The 20589-nt window shown below is 47.2% G+C and overlaps 1 protein-coding gene across 3 annotated transcripts; it reads right to left on the bottom strand.

The window, feature by feature from the left end:
* Positions 1 to 222: 222 nt before the first annotated feature.
* Positions 223 to 20426, bottom strand: wnk2 (WNK lysine deficient protein kinase 2). Of its 3 annotated transcripts, none has more exons than XM_037489949.2 (27): positions 19253 to 20426; positions 16143 to 16315; positions 15458 to 15678; positions 15030 to 15187; positions 14839 to 14927; positions 14426 to 14645; positions 13543 to 13783; positions 12710 to 13005; positions 11306 to 11434; positions 9023 to 9410; positions 8778 to 8902; positions 8462 to 8511; positions 8211 to 8373; positions 8017 to 8133; positions 7755 to 7925; positions 7645 to 7687; positions 7399 to 7560; positions 6465 to 7312; positions 5801 to 5858; positions 5617 to 5681; positions 4920 to 5512; positions 4590 to 4822; positions 4261 to 4491; positions 4042 to 4116; positions 3239 to 3283; positions 2846 to 3138; positions 223 to 2238 (listed from the first exon to the last, which is right to left on the bottom strand). In XM_037489949.2, the coding sequence occupies exons 1-27, from the start codon at positions 19934 to 19936 to the stop codon at positions 1960 to 1962; spliced, it is 6150 nt and encodes a 2049-aa protein (XP_037345846.2). In that variant the 5' UTR covers positions 19937 to 20426; the 3' UTR covers positions 223 to 1959. The 3 variants fall into 3 exon arrangements, with proteins under 3 accessions (XP_037345846.2, XP_037345844.2, XP_037345847.2); XM_037489947.2 differs by having other exon boundaries at positions 4018 to 4116; XM_037489950.2 differs by lacking the exon at positions 4042 to 4116.
* Between the last annotated feature and the right edge of the window lie 163 nt (positions 20427 to 20589).

Here is a 20589-nt window from a genome sequence, read left to right on the forward strand (position 1 = left end):
AAAAGGGCAAATTCCTCTTTGCCCCACTGCCGTTAGCGTGTGGGTGTGCAGCATAGTCACGTGCACACCCACACATAAATACATATTACCACCCACCTTTCCCCTCTGCATCCTGCTGGGATTTACACACAGGCAGCAGAATAACATCTAAGTGAAGGTAAATGGAATTGTATATGTGACACCCACTGTGCCGGGAACATCAGACAAAGTGCATGAGACTGATGTTGATTTGACTGTATGGTGTCAGGCAAAAATGAATTTATTATTATGTACAGTTTTTGTGAAACGAGGTCGTTGGAGGTCGGGGATCGGTGTGGAAAACAAAAGGAAGCACGCGCCTTTCATTGCAAGCAGAAAGGAGATAAAATACGGGGTTTACTGTGTAAAGCACGACTAACACAGCTGCGTCGGAAATGTTGTCATGAAAAAGAAAATGAAATTTCCACATGTAAGAAATGATGCACTTAAACAAAAATATTCGGTTTAAATAAAAATATTGTCACACTGTGTTAACAAGTGGTATCGCCTCCAATGTGACACAGTCGTACAATGTGTTTCTGAACATTTGGATATAAAAGGCAACGTCAAAGATGCCATTGAATTGCATTGTGTTACATCAGGTTACAGCGTTTGTGGAGCCGTTCTCCTTCTGGATCGTTGCGCCACAACTACTTCTTCACGGCCCGGATTCTTGCCACTGCTTTGCTTTACCCGGTTGCGTCATCATATTAATGCATTCAACAAACTATTCTCGAGAGGGAAAAAGAAAAGTCACATAAGAGAAGTGAGGGTTGAAAGTGTAGTTTTTTAAGGCAGCACTATTGAAATAACTGATAGCGTGATTGCGTAATATTGGTTGGAGATCTTTGAATTAAGTCCGCCGTAGTACATACAATTAGCTGTATGAGCCAGATGAGGCCAGCGTTAAATGAACATCATTTAGAAAACCTATACATTATTATACAAATAACATGTCTACCAGCTTTCTCAAACAGCCTCGTCAATGACTCACATTTTCCATTTGCATCTCTCGTCTCCACTTCATCAACATTTAACACACAGCAGTTATCTGGTAAAAACTACGAAGGCAACCATATGTAAAGCTACGGCCTGCAGGGGGAGAGGTACGGTATGATCATGATGCTGACTCACAGGTTGTCTCTTTACAACATGGTCCTGAAAGTGATCACTTCAACCTGCGCACACACCAGAAATGACCCGATTATAGTGTTTAGATACGCTTTGTTGCTAGAGTAAGTATGTGTCTATCATCATTCCTCATTCAAATCACATAATTTACCTTTGGGGTTGAAAAGCACATATAGAATATTTGGAGTCTGCTTTGAATCTAAATGCTTTTTCTTGATAAAACTGAAACTCAATTCAAGGCACTCTTCACCTGAAGACAAAATTGAACTTCATTCAAATCTCTTAAGGATATTTCAAGTGCTTGTGCTTGGAAGCATTTAATTAATGAAGAATGAAATCTATCCTTGGACTAAGAGAGCAGAGTAAAGCGACTGGTCCTTGTGACCAGGATGAAGTCTTCACAGTGACGGCATGATTTCAGCTAATGTGTCGCATAAAGACAAGCATCTGCAGCACCAACCAATGGATGTCGACTGTATGAACACTAGAGCTATGTACTGACCAACAGCAAATAATCAGTATAAATATATATATATATATATACACACAAATGCTACAGTATGAACATTCAATGGGTGGATGGTACATTTCTAGGCAATAACAGAAATCTGCTCTTAAGGATCGTGTACTGTAATATGGACACGAGGTATGTTAAATAAAAAAAACACACAGCAGATAATGGAGACGAGTCTGTACATATGATTAGATACATGCCTGTTAAATATATACAGTCTATTCACATAGAATGGACTGGACCTCTGATGACATTTCTTTTTGGTAACGGAGTTGGAAGACACAATGCTACTCGGGTTAGAGAGTCCTGGCTTTGGGGTCGGGGGGCTGACACGAGGGGGTCGGGACGGGGCCGGCGGGGTACTGGGCCGAGGGCACGGCAGAGAAGGCCAAGACTCCCGAAGGAAGCGGCAGGAGCCACGCGGGCCACTCGCTGGCGGAGCGAGGCAGGGACGAGGCCCTGAACCGAGCCGGGTGGGGGCCCGTGGGCAGGGGGGTCGTCATTGACGACCGCGGGTCGTCAGGCCACGACGGGGGGAGACTGCAGGCCTCTGGACCTGGAGCTGTCCATGATACCTAACAGGGTTACATTATGGGCAAATATTGAACAAAACAGTAATCATTAACTGCTGTTACACTATGGCACCGATGATGTGGGCCGATTGCTTCACCAAAATGTGTACAAATAATTTGGGCAGGTTGTTTTCAAAGCAGAGGGGCTGCAGTGAGTCGTGTTTTGTTTTCAGCCCCCACCTGACGATCTACAGCACTGACTCATATGAGGTCAACATTTCTTTCATGTTTTTAGGGGCCAGACCCCGACATTGTGACCTCAGCTAACTAACAAACTTCAGATTTTACATTGATATTTATAGTTAACATTTACATTTATATTTAAAATGTATATATAACATTTAACATTTACATTTAACAATTTAGATTAAATATTGATATTATTTAACAACTTTGTGTTACTGCCAAACATTGTAACATGTATTTACATGATTTTGTCTCTAAATGTTGTGACATGTGAATATTTTTATTCATATGATAACGCTAAATGTTCTGTAAACATTCTAACCACGGCGCCCCGTACCTCTTTAATGAACTGAATCCTAATGAAGAGTGTTTTGAGTAATGGGGCTGGTGGTGCAAAGTGGTGCATCACTAGCATGAAACTCACATCTGAAGCACTGGACAGCTGTCCACGCGTCGGAGGCCCGGCCCGATTCCAGAGCTGCTGCCCGATGATGCTCAGAGAATCAGTGCGCGACCTGTGGGTGACGATTAGAACCTCCTGGGCCCAGTCCTCTATCAGCCGCTGCCAGTCTTCTGGGAGGTTGTTTTCACCGGCGTACGTGCCGCTCTTGTTGTTGCTGTTATTGGTCTGAGCTTGGGCCAGTCCCATCACAGGCTGATGGGAAGGAGGAGTTGCACCTGTAGGCGGCTGCTGGGCCCCTTGCCCGGCTGCCGGCCCTGGGGAGACACGGATACCACGAGATCATGTTTATTGAGCCCATTGGACTCGTGAGAACTAACAGGAGGCTTTGAGTGAGGCGTATGTACGTCTACATACTGTTGCCACGTTCTTTACCAAGACAAAGACGCTTCAGTGTTGACCCTAGAAGACAAAAAAAGACTTTGAAACGAATGTTCATCCCCATTAACATTTGCTAATAACAGGATGCAGTGCAAAATAAAGCTGAACTAAAACTAAAACCAAACAGAGCAATCAGTCCCCTAAAACAAAACCATAAATATTTTTGCAAAACCATGCAAGTGGATGAGGTGAGAGCCATATCAAAGCGCAGTGTTGCAGCGATAGAAATAGAGAGGTTAGAAAGAGAGAGATTAAGGTTTAGTTATTCAGGGTGCATGTGACATGCAGACGTCCATTGCCTGGTAATGTTTGGTGGATAAGAAACAAAAGTAGGTGTGTATAAGGTGGATAAATATTACAAGCATCAGTAAGAGACACAGGCCTAATGTCAATAACATTGATTATCCAAACCTCAAGCTTTTGGAAAACTGTCCAATAAACAGTGAGAACAAGTAACAACAATGATTGTTGGTATAAAAAATAAATACATTTTCAATTTTCAATCCAAATAGTTACTCTACTTTTACCTAAAAGTCTCACTTTAGAGGTTTGAATAAGCAACCCTTCTGTGCCAAAATGCAAGATAAAAGCAATGGATGAGGACAAGAATAAGCTTAAGAAAACCCAGCCGTGTTGTAGAATATTTGGCGGAGACAAAAAAAAGATATCAGTGAGCTCAAAGTCAAGAAATCGATAATAATAATAATGGGAAAATATAAAATTGAAGCTATGCGGGGAAAAGAAGAGATACAAACAGATAGACAAAGACACAGGCCCACTGAGAAATCTAGCTCTCGGCTTGCTACTCGATTTATAGGTCACTCTCTCAGATGTTTGAGGGCAATTAGACCAGCCTGTAGAGGAGTACAACCAGAGAGGGGAAAAGAGCACACAATGAAATACCCAACCGTATTAAACACAGCATGTTTTTGTGATTAATTCTCTGGTGACTTGTTTAGCGTGCGGTCTGTTGACAGGCTCAGATCCACTGATGTTACCTTGTCCGGGAGGAGCTTGTGTGCCGGTGGCGTCTCCGTGGAGTCCACCGTAAATGTTATCCGAAGACAAAGATCCCTTCAGGGAACAGGGCTGCTGGGTCTGAACGGGCTCCGAGGCTGAGCTCGGAAGGTGGCTGGTGCATGAGCGCGCCCTGCCGTGAGTGGGGATTGACCCTCGGCCTGGTGAGCCATTCAAGCTCACTGCGGGCTCACCTGTACCCGTAGCGCCACCTAGACACACACACACACACACACACACACACAAGCATTAGAACAGCACACTCATTGCTCCAGCTGCAAATGCTGGACCGATCACAACGGCTGCTCACTGGATCTGCTGCAGTCACTGGATTTGGTCGTGACGTTTCTAAATTGCTGAACCAGAGGACTGAGGAGTTTGCCGGGCTTCAGTCTGTTCTTGCTGGACCTCTTCCTCCGGCCGGCCAGCGGCGCAGCGTGCGAGAGGCCAAGGCCAGTCGGAGGGGCTTTGCCGAGCCGGTGATACAGCAGCTCCACTTCCCCCCGCTGATGGGCCTGCAGCTCGGAGATCTCCCTCAGATGTCTGAGGGGACGGAGGCACGGACGCACACTGGTCATCAAGCATTTCCACGCAGGAGAAACTGAACACAGCGGAGGAACAAGCGCCCGGCTACACGTACCTCTCCCTGAGTCTCTGCAGTTCTCTCTTCATGTCCGAGTCTTCCACCTCGGAGTCGTTGTCGCTGCTGCCGTAGGCCGAGCCGTGCACGCCCCCACGCCTGCCTGGTGAGTCCGAGCTCTGCACGCTGCTGCTGCGCCCCGGGCGACGCAGGAAGGCCACTGCCCTCTTCATGAGGTCACTTCCTCTGCGCTCAGAGCGGGCGTGTCGGGACGGGGTGGCAGGCGCCAGCTTGGCAGGGCTGCTCTCGGCCCCCGAGTCGGAGGAGAGGAAGCGGGCGGCGTGCACCGTGACGTCCGCGGCGACGGAGGCGGAGGTCAGGGCGCGCGGCAGCGAGCCCCGCTTGGCCACGGACGGCGGCGTGTCCAGGTAGAAATCGGGCGGGGCGGAGTAGCGGCTGCACCGCGTCCTCTGCGCGCTGTCGTCCTCGGTGCTGCCCACGGAGAATCGGCCGATGGTGGAGGATGCCGACATGGCTCCGGCCAGGACCTGGTGCTCAGCGTATCCTGCAGGGTGGGCGGGGGAGGCGGCGCTGCTCCAGCTCCTCTGCTTCACGTCCCTCCGGTTGGCAACTTCAGGTGGAACAGACATAATCTAACAGAGCAAAGGGAAGTTCTTGGTATTCACAGGGCCTCACCGAAGCTTCTGCAACAGCAAATGCAGTTGAACTGAAGATTAAAAACATTTTAATTCTCTACCTTGAATCGGCCTCTTGTGCCAGAGCAGGAAGTGGAGTGAGGAACGTGTCTCCTTGACAGAGAAGCTGCAGAAATGTCCACAATAATAAACACAGTGGCTCTGCAGTAACCATCAGTAAAAACCAGTCAAACAGAAGGTAATGATACCAGTCCTGTTACGTTGATTAGTGTGTGCTGTACATACCGCACACAGCTGAGTCACTCAGTGTGCTTAAACTGTCCATTCGCTCTGGAATTTGAGGCTAACAGAGGCGACATGATGAGAGATTAACAAAACAGAGCCATTAGAAATACTACAGCACAAACCATGTATCTCTATTCTGTGATACACGTGGGAATATGGAGATGATATATAGATTATGTCTCACACTCTCCGTATCTTTCTGCAGTTTGTGTCAAACGGGCAGTACAGTTTTTATTGAAATATTTCATGCACCTAAACTGTATTTCCACCGATCCATTGTTTGACAATATATGTCATCATCTTGTAAATGTATGGGGAAATATATCACACTTTTTTTAAACCCGCATTAATTGTCAGACTACAATCGAAAAATTGGAAATCTTTATTGATTATATTTTCCAATGTTTTTTGAATTACTTCAATATACGACGGTATTGGAATTGTCCCGCCCTATAAATATGTTCATTCTACCATTCAAAATCATCGACAGGTGATAAATGAAATAAAGCTTTTCTTTAAATGAACATAATCCACTAAATCTAATTTACAAACCTACACAAAACCATCAAACTGCAAGGCCCAGCGTTCATCAGGCCCATGTGGCGCAATGATTTGATCTACTGCTGTTTTTAAATCATCAATTAAAAGAAATAGTTGTTCTCACCAGCTGTTCTCCCACCCTGTAGCGTGCCTCCCCCATCGGCCCTGGCGTGCTGTTTCCTGACCCTCCCGCGGCGCTCTCCGGACCGGGGGGGGACTGGATGTACTCGGTGCCGGACCCCGGAGTCTCTGCAGCGCTGCCCGATGGGTACATGGGGGCGTATTCCTGGTACAGCAAGTTCCTCAGTTTCTCATCCAGAGTTTTTATGGTGCTGTCCACAAAGCCCCCGCGGCCCAGACGCCCCTCGCCTTCAGACTCGCCGGGGCCCGTGCCGTGCTGGGATGGCGCCGGGCTCTGGGGTACTGAGGACACTTTGTTCCCCCCCACGCTGGAAAAAGGCTGGTGCAGCACCACAGGCTGCTGGGGCCGCTCGCTGCGAGCCGCAGAGGCGTAGGAGAGGGACAGCGTCTCTTTGGCTGACGCCGGCTCCTGGAGAGAGAGAGGAGCCAGGCGAGACCCGCCCTGCAAGCCGCTCACATCCAGGGAGAGGGGCATGACCAGGGGGCAGCACGGCACCTCGTCGGCCATGGAAACGGGGCACGTCGCGTCGGGCATCTGCTGAGCTGCGTGGATCGGAGAGACGGCGCCCAAGGGGGACCCTCGCGATTCATCCGGAGGGAGCGACGGGGGCAAAGTTTGAGCAGTGGGCGCCTGGGCCTGATGGACACTGGGCTGCACCACAGGCTCCAGCAACGCCCCTGACGGGAGGGTCGGGGGAGCAGACACGGGGGGGGACAGGGTAGCTAAGAAGAGAGGGTCTGTATTGGACATTATCGGAGGGCTACAGAATCCATACAAATCATAGGTGAAGCCACCACTTTCACTGGACATGGTGGAGGACGACCCATCTCCTGCAGGAGGAAGACAATATCACTTTAAATCGAGCTATTCTGATGTCGAATCTAGTGGTGAAATTGCTCCGAAGAAAGAAAGTCACCTCTGGAGGCAAAAGGCCTCGCGGCGCCATTGTCGGCGGGCTGGCCGATGGCTGAACTCCCGAGAGACTGCGTTGCTGTGGCGTCAGTCGGGGTCTCCTGGCTGGATGTGGGCGTCTCCTCGACCGGGCAGATAATGAACCATCTCTTTCCCGTGTGAAGCACTGCAAGAGTTCAAGCACACGTTCTCTTACACGTCGAATGAGGCGTGCCCATGAATCCGTTTTTGAAGGAGATCATGGTTTTACCGTTCTGCTGGTAGACGGGCTGAGGCGCTCCGGGCTGCTGACTCTGCAGAGCAAGAAACAGCGGTGAGTTAAGTACAGATGCTATGTAGTATTTGGATTGTTAATCTCACCTCTCCCACCAGCGCCTCAGAAATCTGGCCCTGTTCAGGACTACAACTCAAGGCGGAGGCCCGTTCACCCTCTATGTCTTCACTCAGCATGTCTTCAGCTTTGTCCACAATGTCCTTCAGCTGGTCAATGAAGATCTCCTTCTCTAACGGTAGGATGAAGCCATTCTCCGCCTGTGAGCATTCCGTTTTAAAGAGGTTGAACGATGTCATGAATAAAATCACTAAATGACAAGAACTACAAACTGTCAAAGGTTCAACCAACCATGTAAGTGGCAATTTCCTCTGGAGCATCTCCGTCCAGATCGAATTTAAACGTCACCATTTTGTGGTTGTGAGTCTCCAGCTGGCATTCGACCATTTTATCGCCAGTGTTGCAAACCTGTGTGTGCAGGGCGTACACTTAACAATCAGACACGTTAGAAATAAGAACAGCTTTTCTGGAAATCCCTAACTCACATTGAGCATGCTCAGCTTGGGCTTGCTGGTTCTTTCTTGGCGGGAGCGCGTGCGAGCAGACTTGCGATGATGTTTCCTGGGTTTTAAGTCTCCTTTCCCTCCAATAGCCAAGCTGTCATAGCCATCACTTGTTTCCTTACCGGAGGCCACGTCAGAATTGAGACTATAAAAGGGAAATGTGGACGACACATTTTCATTAAAGAAAAGTTATAACGGAATTTTAGGAAAGCAGAAAAAAGGTTGACACCTACCTGTCATAAGAATAACTTGGTAACGATCCTAGTTTGTCCTGAAACACATCCTGAAGACAGAGATATGGGTGAGATCAAAACACTCATTAAAGTCTTATTTTAGAATTCGTATTAATGCCATGCTGTGCTAGTAACTTAAGTCCTGAAAGAGTAATATTAGTCTCAAATACAGCAGCTGGTTTAAAGATGGCATTCAACTGGTATAAATGAATTTGAATGGCAGCCTGTGGTTTAAACATGCTTAATGAGTAGTATTTACACGTCAAACAGTATGCATCGGCATAAAAGAATGTAGGAACGCTGGCTCCATTCCTACCTCGACATGGGGATCTTGTTGCAGGGTGCTTGGAGAAGATGTTGCAGAGGTTGCAGCCTGGCTGGAACACTCAGGCACTGCGGCCGCTGTCTGGTTCCCAGCTGGCTGCACAAATTGAGCAGGGTCTGGCAGGGAGACAGAAATTGGGGCAGAACCTAAACTTAGGACGGATAATTTGGGTTTACCGGGTACATAAGTAGTATCTGAGCTCGTGGATAAGTCTTTTGGTGATTCAAAGATGAGACCTGATTCAGAGTCTGGTGCTTCACCCGGAGCAGTGGTCGTGGTTTGACCTTCTGCTGGAACTTGTGTTGGGACTGAAGTTGGGCCGTTAACAGCGGTCAGAGTTGGTGGCATGACCTCCGCTTTCGTTGACGCGTGGAGTGGTGGTTGGTTTTGTGCTGAGACCAGAGCGGAGTTTTGTGCTGGGACTTGAGTTTCGTCTTGGGTTGTAGCTGAGATTGAGCCTGGAGCTGAACCTGCTGGGGCAGCAGTTGAGTCTTGGTCCGCTGCAGGCGTTAAAGCATCTACTCTGCTTCCCCAGAGAGGAGTCGGAACCGCAGGCACGGCGGAGTGGACTGGAGCCAGAAGGTGAAAATCTCCCAAATTACCCTGTGGTGCTGTCATCTGTACCTGCAAAATAATTAGGGAATTGTTCATCAATTAATGTTAACTGGCAAATGTTCACCTCTAAATCCGCAAACACATGGTCTGCATGAAGTCACATTGCCACCTTAGGATAATAGATTTTCCATCACCCATCCATTACAGTCAGAACCAAATGTCCACCTGTGCAGGCAGCTCAGCCAATTCCCGCTCAGGGTGGTGGGCGGGGAGAGGGATAGGTTGAACCTACATTTGTCTGAGATGTGAGGGGCCCGCCCTGCGGCGCACTGCGGGGGTCACAACCATCGCAAGAAGTGAAAAAGATTGTGCCACATTGGACAGGTGTGCAGGTGTGGACAAAGGGGTCTGAGGGCTGCCGAGAGTAGGTCTAAATGTGTGAGGGGTCAGAGGGAGGGGGGGTGGGGTGATAGTGAGTAGTGGGACACAAGAGGGCCACTGTTGCTGTAGGCCGATGGAAGAGGAGCTGGGGGAAAGGAAGTAGGCCTCAGGCCTGATCAAACGGACATGGTGAGGGGAGAATTATATAAAGTGAACAAAGACAACCAGTCGATATAAATTACATTCACACAAGCCCTTCATGTATGAATACTGTGATCTATGCATTAGTAAGATATTTCTACCAAATTCCTTAACTGCTAACCTTGATATTGATTTTTTTAACGCTACCAGAACGCACCAGTGTGCTGATCTGAAGGGGCGTACTGGACACTGACTGTGGGAAACTGCGTATTCTAGTGTGGCCATCAAATAACAGCTAAGAAATATGTTTTCCACTTTAACTGAGCAATTGAGTCAATTTTGTGGTGAAAATACAAATTACATTTCTGAACATGTTCCTGTCTGACAGCTCGACTTAAGTCAAAACTACCTGCCGGGCAAGTGGGCTTATTGCAAATGATTCTGTGTAGTTTGCAGTGTGTGTGCCGCTGCCACCTGCAGCTAAGTAATAAGAAATGATGGCTGTACCTCAGGCAGCATGGTGGTTAGTTGGAGATGGCACTACATTGAGGAAAGACAACGATAGCGAGTTGCTATTGCACCTAAATCTAAAAGAAACCTTTTAATCTCTGCGATTAATGTGGCCGCATTAATGCAACAAAATATTTTAACGTAGTTAATAACCTGTTACATCAAGATGGAGAGAGCTTTTTGCATTAGAAGTAAAACAAACTGGCGTTTGCAGAGAGCCGTGCAGAGGAATTACTCCACGTGTCAAACTGAAGGGGGGTGAGTGGCATACGGACCGCTTATGCACTGCTATGCTAAGCTCGCTGCTATGCTAACCGTGCTGCTATGCTAACCTCGCTGCTATGCTAAGCTCGCTGCTATGCTGACCTCGCTGCTATGCTAAGCTCGCTGCTATGCTAACCTCGCTGCTATGCTAAGCTCGCTGCTTTGCTGACCTCGCTGCTATGCTAACCTCGCTGCTATGCTAACCTCGCTGCTATGCTAAGCTCGCTGCTAGGCTACTTTCATCTCAACATCCAACGCTACGCTGCACGGCACACAGTCGCTAGTTCAACATGTTCCACCAGGAGGAATTCTGCCTCCAAGATGATCACGTGTGTAGTTTTGTGTTTACAATTAAATAACTCAAATACAACTACCATTCTAAAATGCTTTTCTAAAGAGATTACTCCTTCATTTTAAGATTTAGTCTTTAGAAGAAAAACAAACATTCATTGAAAAACAACATTCATTAATCCCCATTAATAGAGATTAATGAATTTCAAATTATGTAATTAATTAATTACTTTTTTTAATCTATTAACAGCCCTACTCAATTCGTATTAAATGGTTTGCAAGAGTTGACACTGAAAGCCAATGATACTCCTAAACCTTTGCTTCTTAATTCTGCTTTTTGTGTGCCTGGCCCGGTGGCAGATGGACCCGTGCAGTACCTGCTCCTGGCCGGGTTGGGCGGAAGGTGGTGGTTGTGGAGAAGGGGCTGCAGCTGGGAAACTCTGTGTTGTCTCTGTCTCTCTGCTCTGGGGCACGATGGGGGCTGGTGTAGGCGGACTCGACACTGTCTGTCAGAAACACACAAGGGAGATCACATTCAATCCACCTGTTTATCTACAAATGAAGATCAAGGTTAAAATGTTCAACGGGTCAAAGCAGGTCCGGCCATATGCAGGAAAGTAGAGAGGGTTTTATGCTAATATGGAAAAGGGATGCTATAGCTTTACCCATGAGCCACACTAGCAAACACTCTGCTTGTCGCCACAGTAAAACAGAGACTTTGTTTTGTTTCCTGCCATGGAAAGGGCGAGGGGGGGGGGGGGGGGGGGGGAGTAGGTAAAAGCCGACTGGTGCTACGGCAGGACCTACATGCAGGACCTCCTTCTCTAACCTACCAGTGAACCAGGTCTGCCGTCTCTGGCATGTACTGATACCGGCCGATCCCTATCCAGATTTAGGCTAGAGAAGAGTGGGGCATCCAGACTCCGCCTCTTGTCTATATGCTCGACCCCTGAGGAGGAAGCTCCCCTGACCTCCCCACGGCAGTGCATCGGATGATGAGCAGACAGGGAGGGGGAACTGGTCCTGCGGTTGACGATGTGATGGAGACAGCGGTCGAGAAGCGTGAGATCGCCACCTTCGAACAAACTCCTTGGGAGTAAGACTTGTGAGAGTGGGGATAAATGCGAGGATAAAGTCATCCGGTGCGGCCCACTGTCTGATGGGGGGCAGGGTGAGGCCAAAGGACAAGATGTGGACGAGTCTGGCTCAGAGACGGAAGTAAAAAGGGCAGATTTAGGGAAACGGCTTATTTGTGTGTGTTCCCTGAGAAGGCGAGACGTGCAAGCCCTGCAGTGGCGGGGGGGCCGCGGGTCGCCTGGCGCTGTCAGGCGGAGCTCTGAGGGACGCTGTACATTCAGCTGAAGGACAGGTGAATTTAAATGACTTGCTGAGTCATGATGAGAGTGTTGATGTGGGGGCAATGGGGTAGATAATAACGCTGAATTCTTGGCTGAGTTGGAGGATTTGGTGTCTGTGCCATGGGAGTTTGTTGAAGCCGGATCCTGGGACGGACTATGGCAGTTGTTCTTATTCATTGTCTCAGAGAGGGTGTGTTTCTTACACCATATCTCAACCAGGCAGGCGCTTCCACGCCTAAGACACCCCCGGCTCTCGGTGTCAAACAGGTTGTCATGACAAACAAAGGGATCACTGTAGTGACGCTGATCAGGTATCATTCCAAAAAAGAAGTAAAAGTGATGTTATTTCAAAAAACAACTCACAAAACAAAAGAATGTTTTAAGAAAGTTGCCACAGATTCTTTTTTAAATACTGTCACTCACTGTTTGAGGCTGATGGGACTCCTGTTGCAGTTGTGCTGCAGGCTGATGATAGGCCCCAGGATGCAGCTGCTGGAAGGCTCCCTGGTGTAATTGAGTGGAGGTTTGCGTGTGGTTTTCTTGAGAGGCCTGTGCCGGGGCCTGCTGGTACGTTCCTTGCTGCGACTGAGGCTCAACCTGTGCAGGAGGACTGTAGATGTGCTGTGTTGTGGAGATGGGCTCCGGAGGTGACTGGTAGGGGCCATCCTGCTGACTGCTGAGATCATCTAAACGTACTGCGGAGCTCAATCCGCTGTCAGCTGTAAGAACAAACATTACGATTCACTACCATTCCTCTGCAGGACGGACAAGGAAATGCAAATCGTGTGTCAGGATGCCTCATGTCACTTGTCACTTTTAAATATTATTGTCTTCAGTATGTTACTGCTGCTGTTACGCATCCCTCCACCTCCATCCAATCTTCTTCATATATATCAAATACGCCGACTCATCGTTCTATCGGGCTCGGCTGACAGCACGGGGAGGTATCCTGCTGCTGTCCCAGGCAGACCAGACGCCCATCAATTACAAATCTCCCTGTTGAGTCTAAGCGCCACAGACCATAAGAAGTCTTTATCATCACAAATCATCTGTTAATGATGCCCAACTGTCTTTTTTTTAAAATCTGTCTTCCTGATTGAAATAGCCGATGCAAAGACGCTGCAGTCAACGTTTCCTGTTTGCAATCACAAATTCCAATTCCAAAGCCATTGTGTATTTTGCTGTTAATGGATTACGCAACACTGAGGTTGTATTAAATACGACATTCATGTGTGCTTTTAACCACAGGTTCTCACATGTGGGGGCTGGCACTGTGCAGATCAGGGTCTGAGGCTCCACCTCTTGGTTCTCATAATCCGCCTGCGGTGCTGCGGTACCGGGCACCTGCAGTATGTTCGACTGAGGCCTCTTCACGGCTGCTTTGCCATTTCCTGACGAGACGGTTCGCTCCCTCCTCCATTTGATGAGAGCCACGCGGTCACGGATGGACTTCCCAACAATCTTCACATCACAGTCTAGGAAAAACCCTGATTCCACCTAGAGGACACATATGAGACACTTAATGCCCCTCAGCAAAATAGGTTTGTAAATGGAAAATATTCTTTCTAATCAAATCCCAGAACCAAATGATTCCCAATGGAAAGGCCTGTTCACGGCTTCTGGGTTTGCAGTTTCTCTACTTTCAATCAATACTTTTCATCCCCTAAGTGTATCGTTTAGTTTACACCTAATTAAAACGGGCCCAAGATTGTGTTCCTGAGTAAAGACAGCTGTATTACTAGAACCATATAATAAACTGAAACGTGATGGAATAATGCTAAATAGGTAATAATTCATAAGAAGTTGTCATGATATGTCAAAGGCGCCACATTGCATTTCATCTGCAAGTCGCTGTGAATCCTGGAGCCCAAACAACAGCCACTTAGTGATAGCAAAACATGTTGATAAGCTTATCTTTTACTAATGAGAGTTAACTGGTAATGTAGCAGAGAGCAGTATTGTTGCTATGGTTACTTGCACCTTAAAAAGACATTAGATCTATTTATGGGGTGTCAATGAACGGAAACCATTTGAAAAGAGACCACAGAAATCTAAATGGATCCGGCTTCTTTGGAACATCTCTCAAAAACGTGAAATAAAATACAATTATTATTTCAGTAACTCCATTAAATAGTTTACCATTTCTTGGGCAACAACCTCTGGGACTTCGTTTCCAAGGTCAAAGGAAAACTCAATGGCCCCAGTGTCCTTATACTTCCCCTTCAGCTTTTTTGTATCCTCAACCCAGAGCTTCAGGGCAATGGATGATTTCTTCCCATCATCTTCTTCATTGAGCTCCACCCTCACGCCTGTGTCCTCCGCAAAGAAGGCGTGATTCAGGAGGTCCTTGATGGAGTACCTGCAGGAAATACACAAGCACCACTGCCCTCAGTCAAAGGTCACAACGATGGTCACCTAACCCACACATCAACGGGGTCAGAGCCAAACACCGGCATAGACGTCACACTGCAGAAACAGAAACAAACCAACCGCTTTCTACACACAAAGTGCATCACCATACCTCAGACTCACAAAAGTCCGTCCCCACTTACCTTTCTTCCCGTCTGTGGCAGATACATTCTCCGATTATCTCTTTAATTTCTGGGTCACTGACTTTACTGTAGCTGGCGGGTTTCACCCCCTGTGAAACAAATCAACAGTAAAATGAAGCAATTCAACAACCGTAACAAACAAAACAGGATAACTTAGCATGTGACTAGGTGCCAAAATACTGGTGACTCACACTGGTGACTTTGCGGTAGATCTGAGCAGCGTTTTGACACTCGGAGTAGGGATATTCGGAGGTGGCCATCTCCAGCATGCACATCCCAAAGGCGTAGACATCCACAGCCTCGTCATAGTGCTCCTCGTACATCTCGGGGGCCATGAACTCTGGCGTCCCTACAGAATGAACGCAGGGGACGGAGCTCAATTCTGAAGTCGTGTCAGGGTGTCATTCTGTTTCAAAAAGAGCTATAACAAGAACTTAGTGAATCACTCAAATAGCAGAGAACTGAAGAATTGATCAGAAAGAGAGAAACACAAAGATGCTCTGCCCAACATTTCTTAGCATTAGAGTAGCAGATACAAACTTTTAAAAAACTACAGTGGGCCCAAAGCAAACACGGGATTCAATGGAAGTGACATCTGTCCAAATAGCTGATGACGAACCAATGACACTTTTAGCAAAGGAGGCCCTCTTCAGTGTTGCCAGACCAAGGTCTCCTATCTTGACAGAGCCTGTGGGACCAGTGATGAAGATGTTGTCACACTTGAGGTCTCTGTGGATGATTGGAGGAGTCCTTGTGTGGAGGAAGTGCAGGCCTTTGAGAATCTGCCTGCACCAGCTTCTAAGAACTTTGGGCTTCATCAACTTAAAACGCTTCAGATACCTGGGAAAAGATGGAAAAGATGTTCCTGTTGTTCATCCTCCATGGAAAACACATTGCATTAAGAATTGACATATCTGTCCCCACTAGTCACTGCGTGAATGAAGTTGTGGTTTATGATGATCCATTAAGCAAACTGAGTCTGATGACTAGTCTATTCTCCAAAAAATCTCCTCATTTTGACCTTCTCAAACATTTGAATCTTCCACAAGGTCTTTATCTGTCCGTCTAATTTTGTAAATACTGTGAGGGAATCATTAAATTGGTATGAAACCTGAAACACATCATTTAGACAAACGAATGGAAATACTGTCAGGCTTTTATGAAAACAAACCGTTCCATAATAACAGAGAACGTTTGACGCTTTAATCGTACGTAGCAACGTAAATAAGGTGTTGAAAAGGAGACTTATGAGCTGAGAAGCATACCAACACACAGAAAATTGTATTTCTTGTATTGATTCTCACGTTTTAAGTGTCCCTGAGGTCATCAGCTCTGTTACCAGAACGATGCACTTCTTTCCTTTAACCGGTGATTCCCAGAAGTCATAAAAACGCACAATGTTGGGATGTTGGAGAGCTTTCAACATCTCTGCCTCCTCTTTGAACCTCTGTCTCTCGGCTTTGGAGAGTTTCCGTTCCTGTGAAAAGGAAAGAAAGATTTTCTTTTACTGATACATAATGAATTCCCAGTTCATCCACTCATTCTGTCAGTAATCTGGAGCTGTATTGTAGCTCAATCAAGTGGTCACACAGCATATAATCCTTTCTCCACCTCCTTTAAAAGCCTGCCGTCATAGTTCAGTAATGGAGCCCCGTCAGAGGTGCTGAGGGTTGAGAGTGAAAACAACTTTGGCATTTTGAGTGGGTAAACCTGGGGGTCTGAACATGTTTGTCCTCATCACTAGTGTGTATGACACACAGCACTAAACCCCCACAACTATGAATGAAATACTGATTGAATTTCTAGAAGGAAGTACATTTACTTCCTATTTTCCACCTCGGAGCCCAGGACATCAAGAGAAGTCTCATTTAGTCACTGTGTTCAGTTATTTAGTTTATTTTTGAGCATGCAAGCCTGAGTGAATCCTTGTATAGTGGATCAATACCCCCTGCCTTCCCTGAACTGTTGTATAAATAGTAAAAAGGCTGACAGCAAACATCCTCTACAGTTCTGTTTCTCTGCAGTCAGCGTGTCAGATACAACTCGATGCCCTCAGCCACCACAGATGCTAAATGACCTCTGGATTTTCTCTCCCTCTGGCTCAATATACAGACTTAATGGTGGCGGTGAGGGTGCATTTTTTTGTTTTAAATGTCTGGGGTGCACAATAACCTTCTGTACATGGTATTGATTATGAATTGATTCATGGGAATCAGATTTCATTCACAGCACACCGTGCAATGCAGTGTGCAGCAGCACTTCTTAGATTACGGGCAGATCTGTGAAGGATAAACCTCGGCGCTTTAGCCCCCTTCATAATGCTCCTTCGGATTTACAGCAGATACATCGCGCTTTATCCCATCTCTCTTTTCATATTTTGAAGGTATTTTTGCAAACAGATTACTAATGATCATTTTGTAGAGAAGCTGTAAGCAGGGTGTGGCACCAACACACAACACTCAACTCCACAGAGACTTTACTGTGAAGACAGCTGAGCTGAGCCCTCATTCTCTCTCTCTCTCTCTCTCTCTCTCTCTCTCTCTCTCTCTCTCTCTCTCTCTCTCTCTCTCTCTCTCTCTCTCTTGTGAAGATGGCTGCAAACAAATCTGTGTTTGAGAGACCGTGCAATCCATGTTTAATATTCATTATTCAGCCATTATTAACTAATGTGTAACAGTGGGTTGACCCGACATCAGGCACCTTGCATTTCCAACATCTGATTCATAAATCTTTCTATGAGCATTTTTTGGGCTCTCTGGCTTGCCCTTAAACACACAAATAGCAAAGGCACACCATTTAATGCACACTGTCTGTTTGTGAGTAAGACTCAGCAGCTGTGAAGGATAAGGCCTCATCTCTGGGGACAGAATGGTTGAATCATCCCTATTTCTCCCCTAAGAACCTGCTCAGATGCAAAAAACAAGCATACACACGGTACATGAACACTTAGTGTAAAGATCTTCATGCATGATGAATGCCTTTCCTGGTATACACTCTAAAAAAGAGTACCTTTCCTCCTAAAACTCCCATTAAATATGTAGAAGTGGTAAAAAATATCGGTCTTTGTCTCTTGACATACGACAAGAAATATGGAAACAAATCTTTGTGAATGTCCAAGCGAATGTTCTACTGTGAACAATAGTTGGTGCATAATAATCAATCCTGTGTTCAACTCAATTTACAAAAGTGGAGAACCACAACGGTTGTGAGCTCACTTTGTTAGTTCATGAAATGAATGATTTAAATCTGAATTAAATGTTTGTCATAGGGCGCACATCAATGAAAACAGAATTTCCGGTGCATCGCTCGCCTCACTGGAATCTAGTGTTAGTGACTGTTGCCCACACGAGCTGTGAGATGAGCAATGGTGATTTAATTCAATGTCTGAACCCAATTGACTTGTGCTGTAATTTGTGTTTCTTATTCCCTCGGGCCTGACAGCGTGAACCTGGATTCTGTAAGAGTAGGAAGACAAAACAAGCATCACCTCTGTTTGTTCTGAAGCTGCATTAAATCTAAATGAGATCCTGCTGCAGGGCTGCGTCTCAAAGCCACAAGCTTCATTATAAGGTGCTATAAGTAACAATGATTTTGAGTTGCTGACTCAGCGTGAGCCAGCTTTATTTATTAACTCTTTATTTGACTAACCATTAACAAATTAGCAGGAAATGAAGAAACGTTCCTCTTATATTAGAAACAAAACGAAAATATGCACTAATTTTGTTTAAATATAAGGCTGCACAAGTGTCTACAGTATAGTATACGTGTTTTAAGAGACACTGTTTGGTTGAGGACGGACTGTAATTCAGTCCTTAAAGGGCAACCGTTGTCCACAGGTCCGTCTACAGGCTAATCTGTACATCACATGCAGAGCATTTAAACTGATCATTAGATTAACTCATACACAGATTACGGATAAACTGGTGCTGCTATGAGACCACGTATTTATGACACTGTGCATCGGCACTGCATGCTGTTTAAGGACAGGTTTACTTAAAGCTGCTCTTCCTAAAACTAGAGCGGAAGAACAAAGGCAGGAAATAAACAATAACACATCAAAATAATTTAACAATAATCCATATTCATTTTTCGATGTGGAGGCTCCTGTAAATAGACAATGTCATTTAAGCACTGTCAGTTGTTTAAGTATCAATACAGTAACCGAGGGAGTGTTGATATTTCTGTTACAGCGTTATGTACATGATGGACTTTATATTATATAAAGTATATTCCTATCCTGTGTTCTCTTGACCAGTGTGACCTGTTTGTTGTGCACAGGGCTGCACACTGACTCCGAGGATTGACTTCTCTGTGGGTTTTTAATTCAAAAATGACATTGTACCAATGAACTAACGTACAATAAGCTAGTTATAACAATTATTGGCACATTGATTGTTGGCCTCAAGGAACCCACCTGAAGTTCACACCATGCCACTTCGACCCAGCTGTCGGTGTCAAGACCCTTGTAGACTGTCTTGAAGGACCCCCTCCCCAGCTCAATGTCAAACTTCAGGAAGCGACCTCCAGGTGAAGTGGACACAGCCTTCATGCCGGGCTCCTCTTCGTTCTCGTCACTTCCTGCTTTACCTGTGGCCTCGGAGTTCGCGACCTCTACCTGCGGCCCGGCCTCGCCCCCGCCGCCGTCCCCCCCCTCCTCCTCCTCCTCCTCGGCGCCCACGCTCTCTCCGCCGCCGTCCTTCGGCTCCACCTGGCCCCCCGCGCTCGGGCTCTCCTGGAGGCCCAGGCGGGCCGCGTGCAGAACCCGGGTTCGAGTCCGACCGACGATAGTCCGCAGGTCAATGTCCGGGACACATTCCGGCGCGTCTGCCGCATAGTGGCTGCTGTCTTCGGCGTCTGACACCCACAGGCTCCGCCTGATGAACCTTTGGCGGACCAGCGCCCGGTAGTCGTTGGAGGGGTACGCGCTGGGGTCACTTGCTCCCCGCAGGGCTTCGTTTTCCATGTTGACATTGTGGTCCGTCCCATTCTGATAAACATGCCCACGGGCATTTGCGTTAATATCCGTATCTAAATTGGGTGCCGAGGAATACGTGGATCCCAGTGGCGGATCTACGCTTGAATGATCCGCCGAATCCATCCCTTGTAAATGTTTCAAGCACTTACCGGCGACATTGTGCTGGGAGGATGGGAGGGGGGGAGGATGGGTGCCGGGAGGCGTGCTCCTCTACTGGTGGCAGGTGAGTTTGCTGCCTACCTGCAACACTCGCATGCAGTGACGCAGTTCGCAGGATGCATGGCCGTCACGTGCCTTGGATTTCTCGTTAGGACGCACAAAAATGTCAGTCTGGGAAGGTGGCGGCTTGGCCCGCTCGCCTCCTCACGCCCCGGTGCGCCGCGCTCAGGTCGAGCCTGATGTCACCGCCGGTTCACGAAAACAGCTCCCGTCCACGTTGCATAAGATCCCCGCGGCGACGCGAACCAAGGACACGTGATGTTGTTCCGCGGATGGATCGCTGTCCCGAGACATAAACACGGGAACGCTCTGCATCGTGCGTGTAGCAATCCCGAGATAGCAGCATGTAGTGCAGGATGGACAGAGACTGATCAGATCATGCTCACTGCGGCACAGCACCCCCCCCCCCCCTCTCCCGCCCCTCCAGGGTTGGATCGGACAGCTCTCAGCACATCCGGCTCCCAGCTGATGCGACTGTTGTCTTCACTACATTTCATCCCTTTCGGATTCGGGAAAAACTAGAACATTTCACGACACAACCCACGCCCCTATAGCAA

This window comes from Pungitius pungitius, chromosome 8, assembly GCF_949316345.1.
Source record: "Pungitius pungitius chromosome 8, fPunPun2.1, whole genome shotgun sequence".
Classification (NCBI taxonomy): domain Eukaryota; kingdom Metazoa; phylum Chordata; class Actinopteri; order Perciformes; family Gasterosteidae; genus Pungitius; species Pungitius pungitius.

Bases quoted from the DNA above. Each gene is read 5' to 3' on its own strand.
- wnk2 (XM_037489947.2), bottom strand. From the start codon at position 19,936: ATGGATTCGGCGGATCATTCAAGCGTAGATCCGCCACTGGGATCCACG. The intron at 14,928-15,029 runs GTGAGTCACCAG...TTTGTTTCACAG, and splicing joins TCTACCGCAAAGTCACCAGT to GGGGTGAAACCCGCCAGCTA. The intron at 4,823-4,919 runs GTACGTGTAGCC...CCGTCCCCTCAG, and splicing joins CTGCAGAGACTCAGGGAGAG to ACATCTGAGGGAGATCTCCG.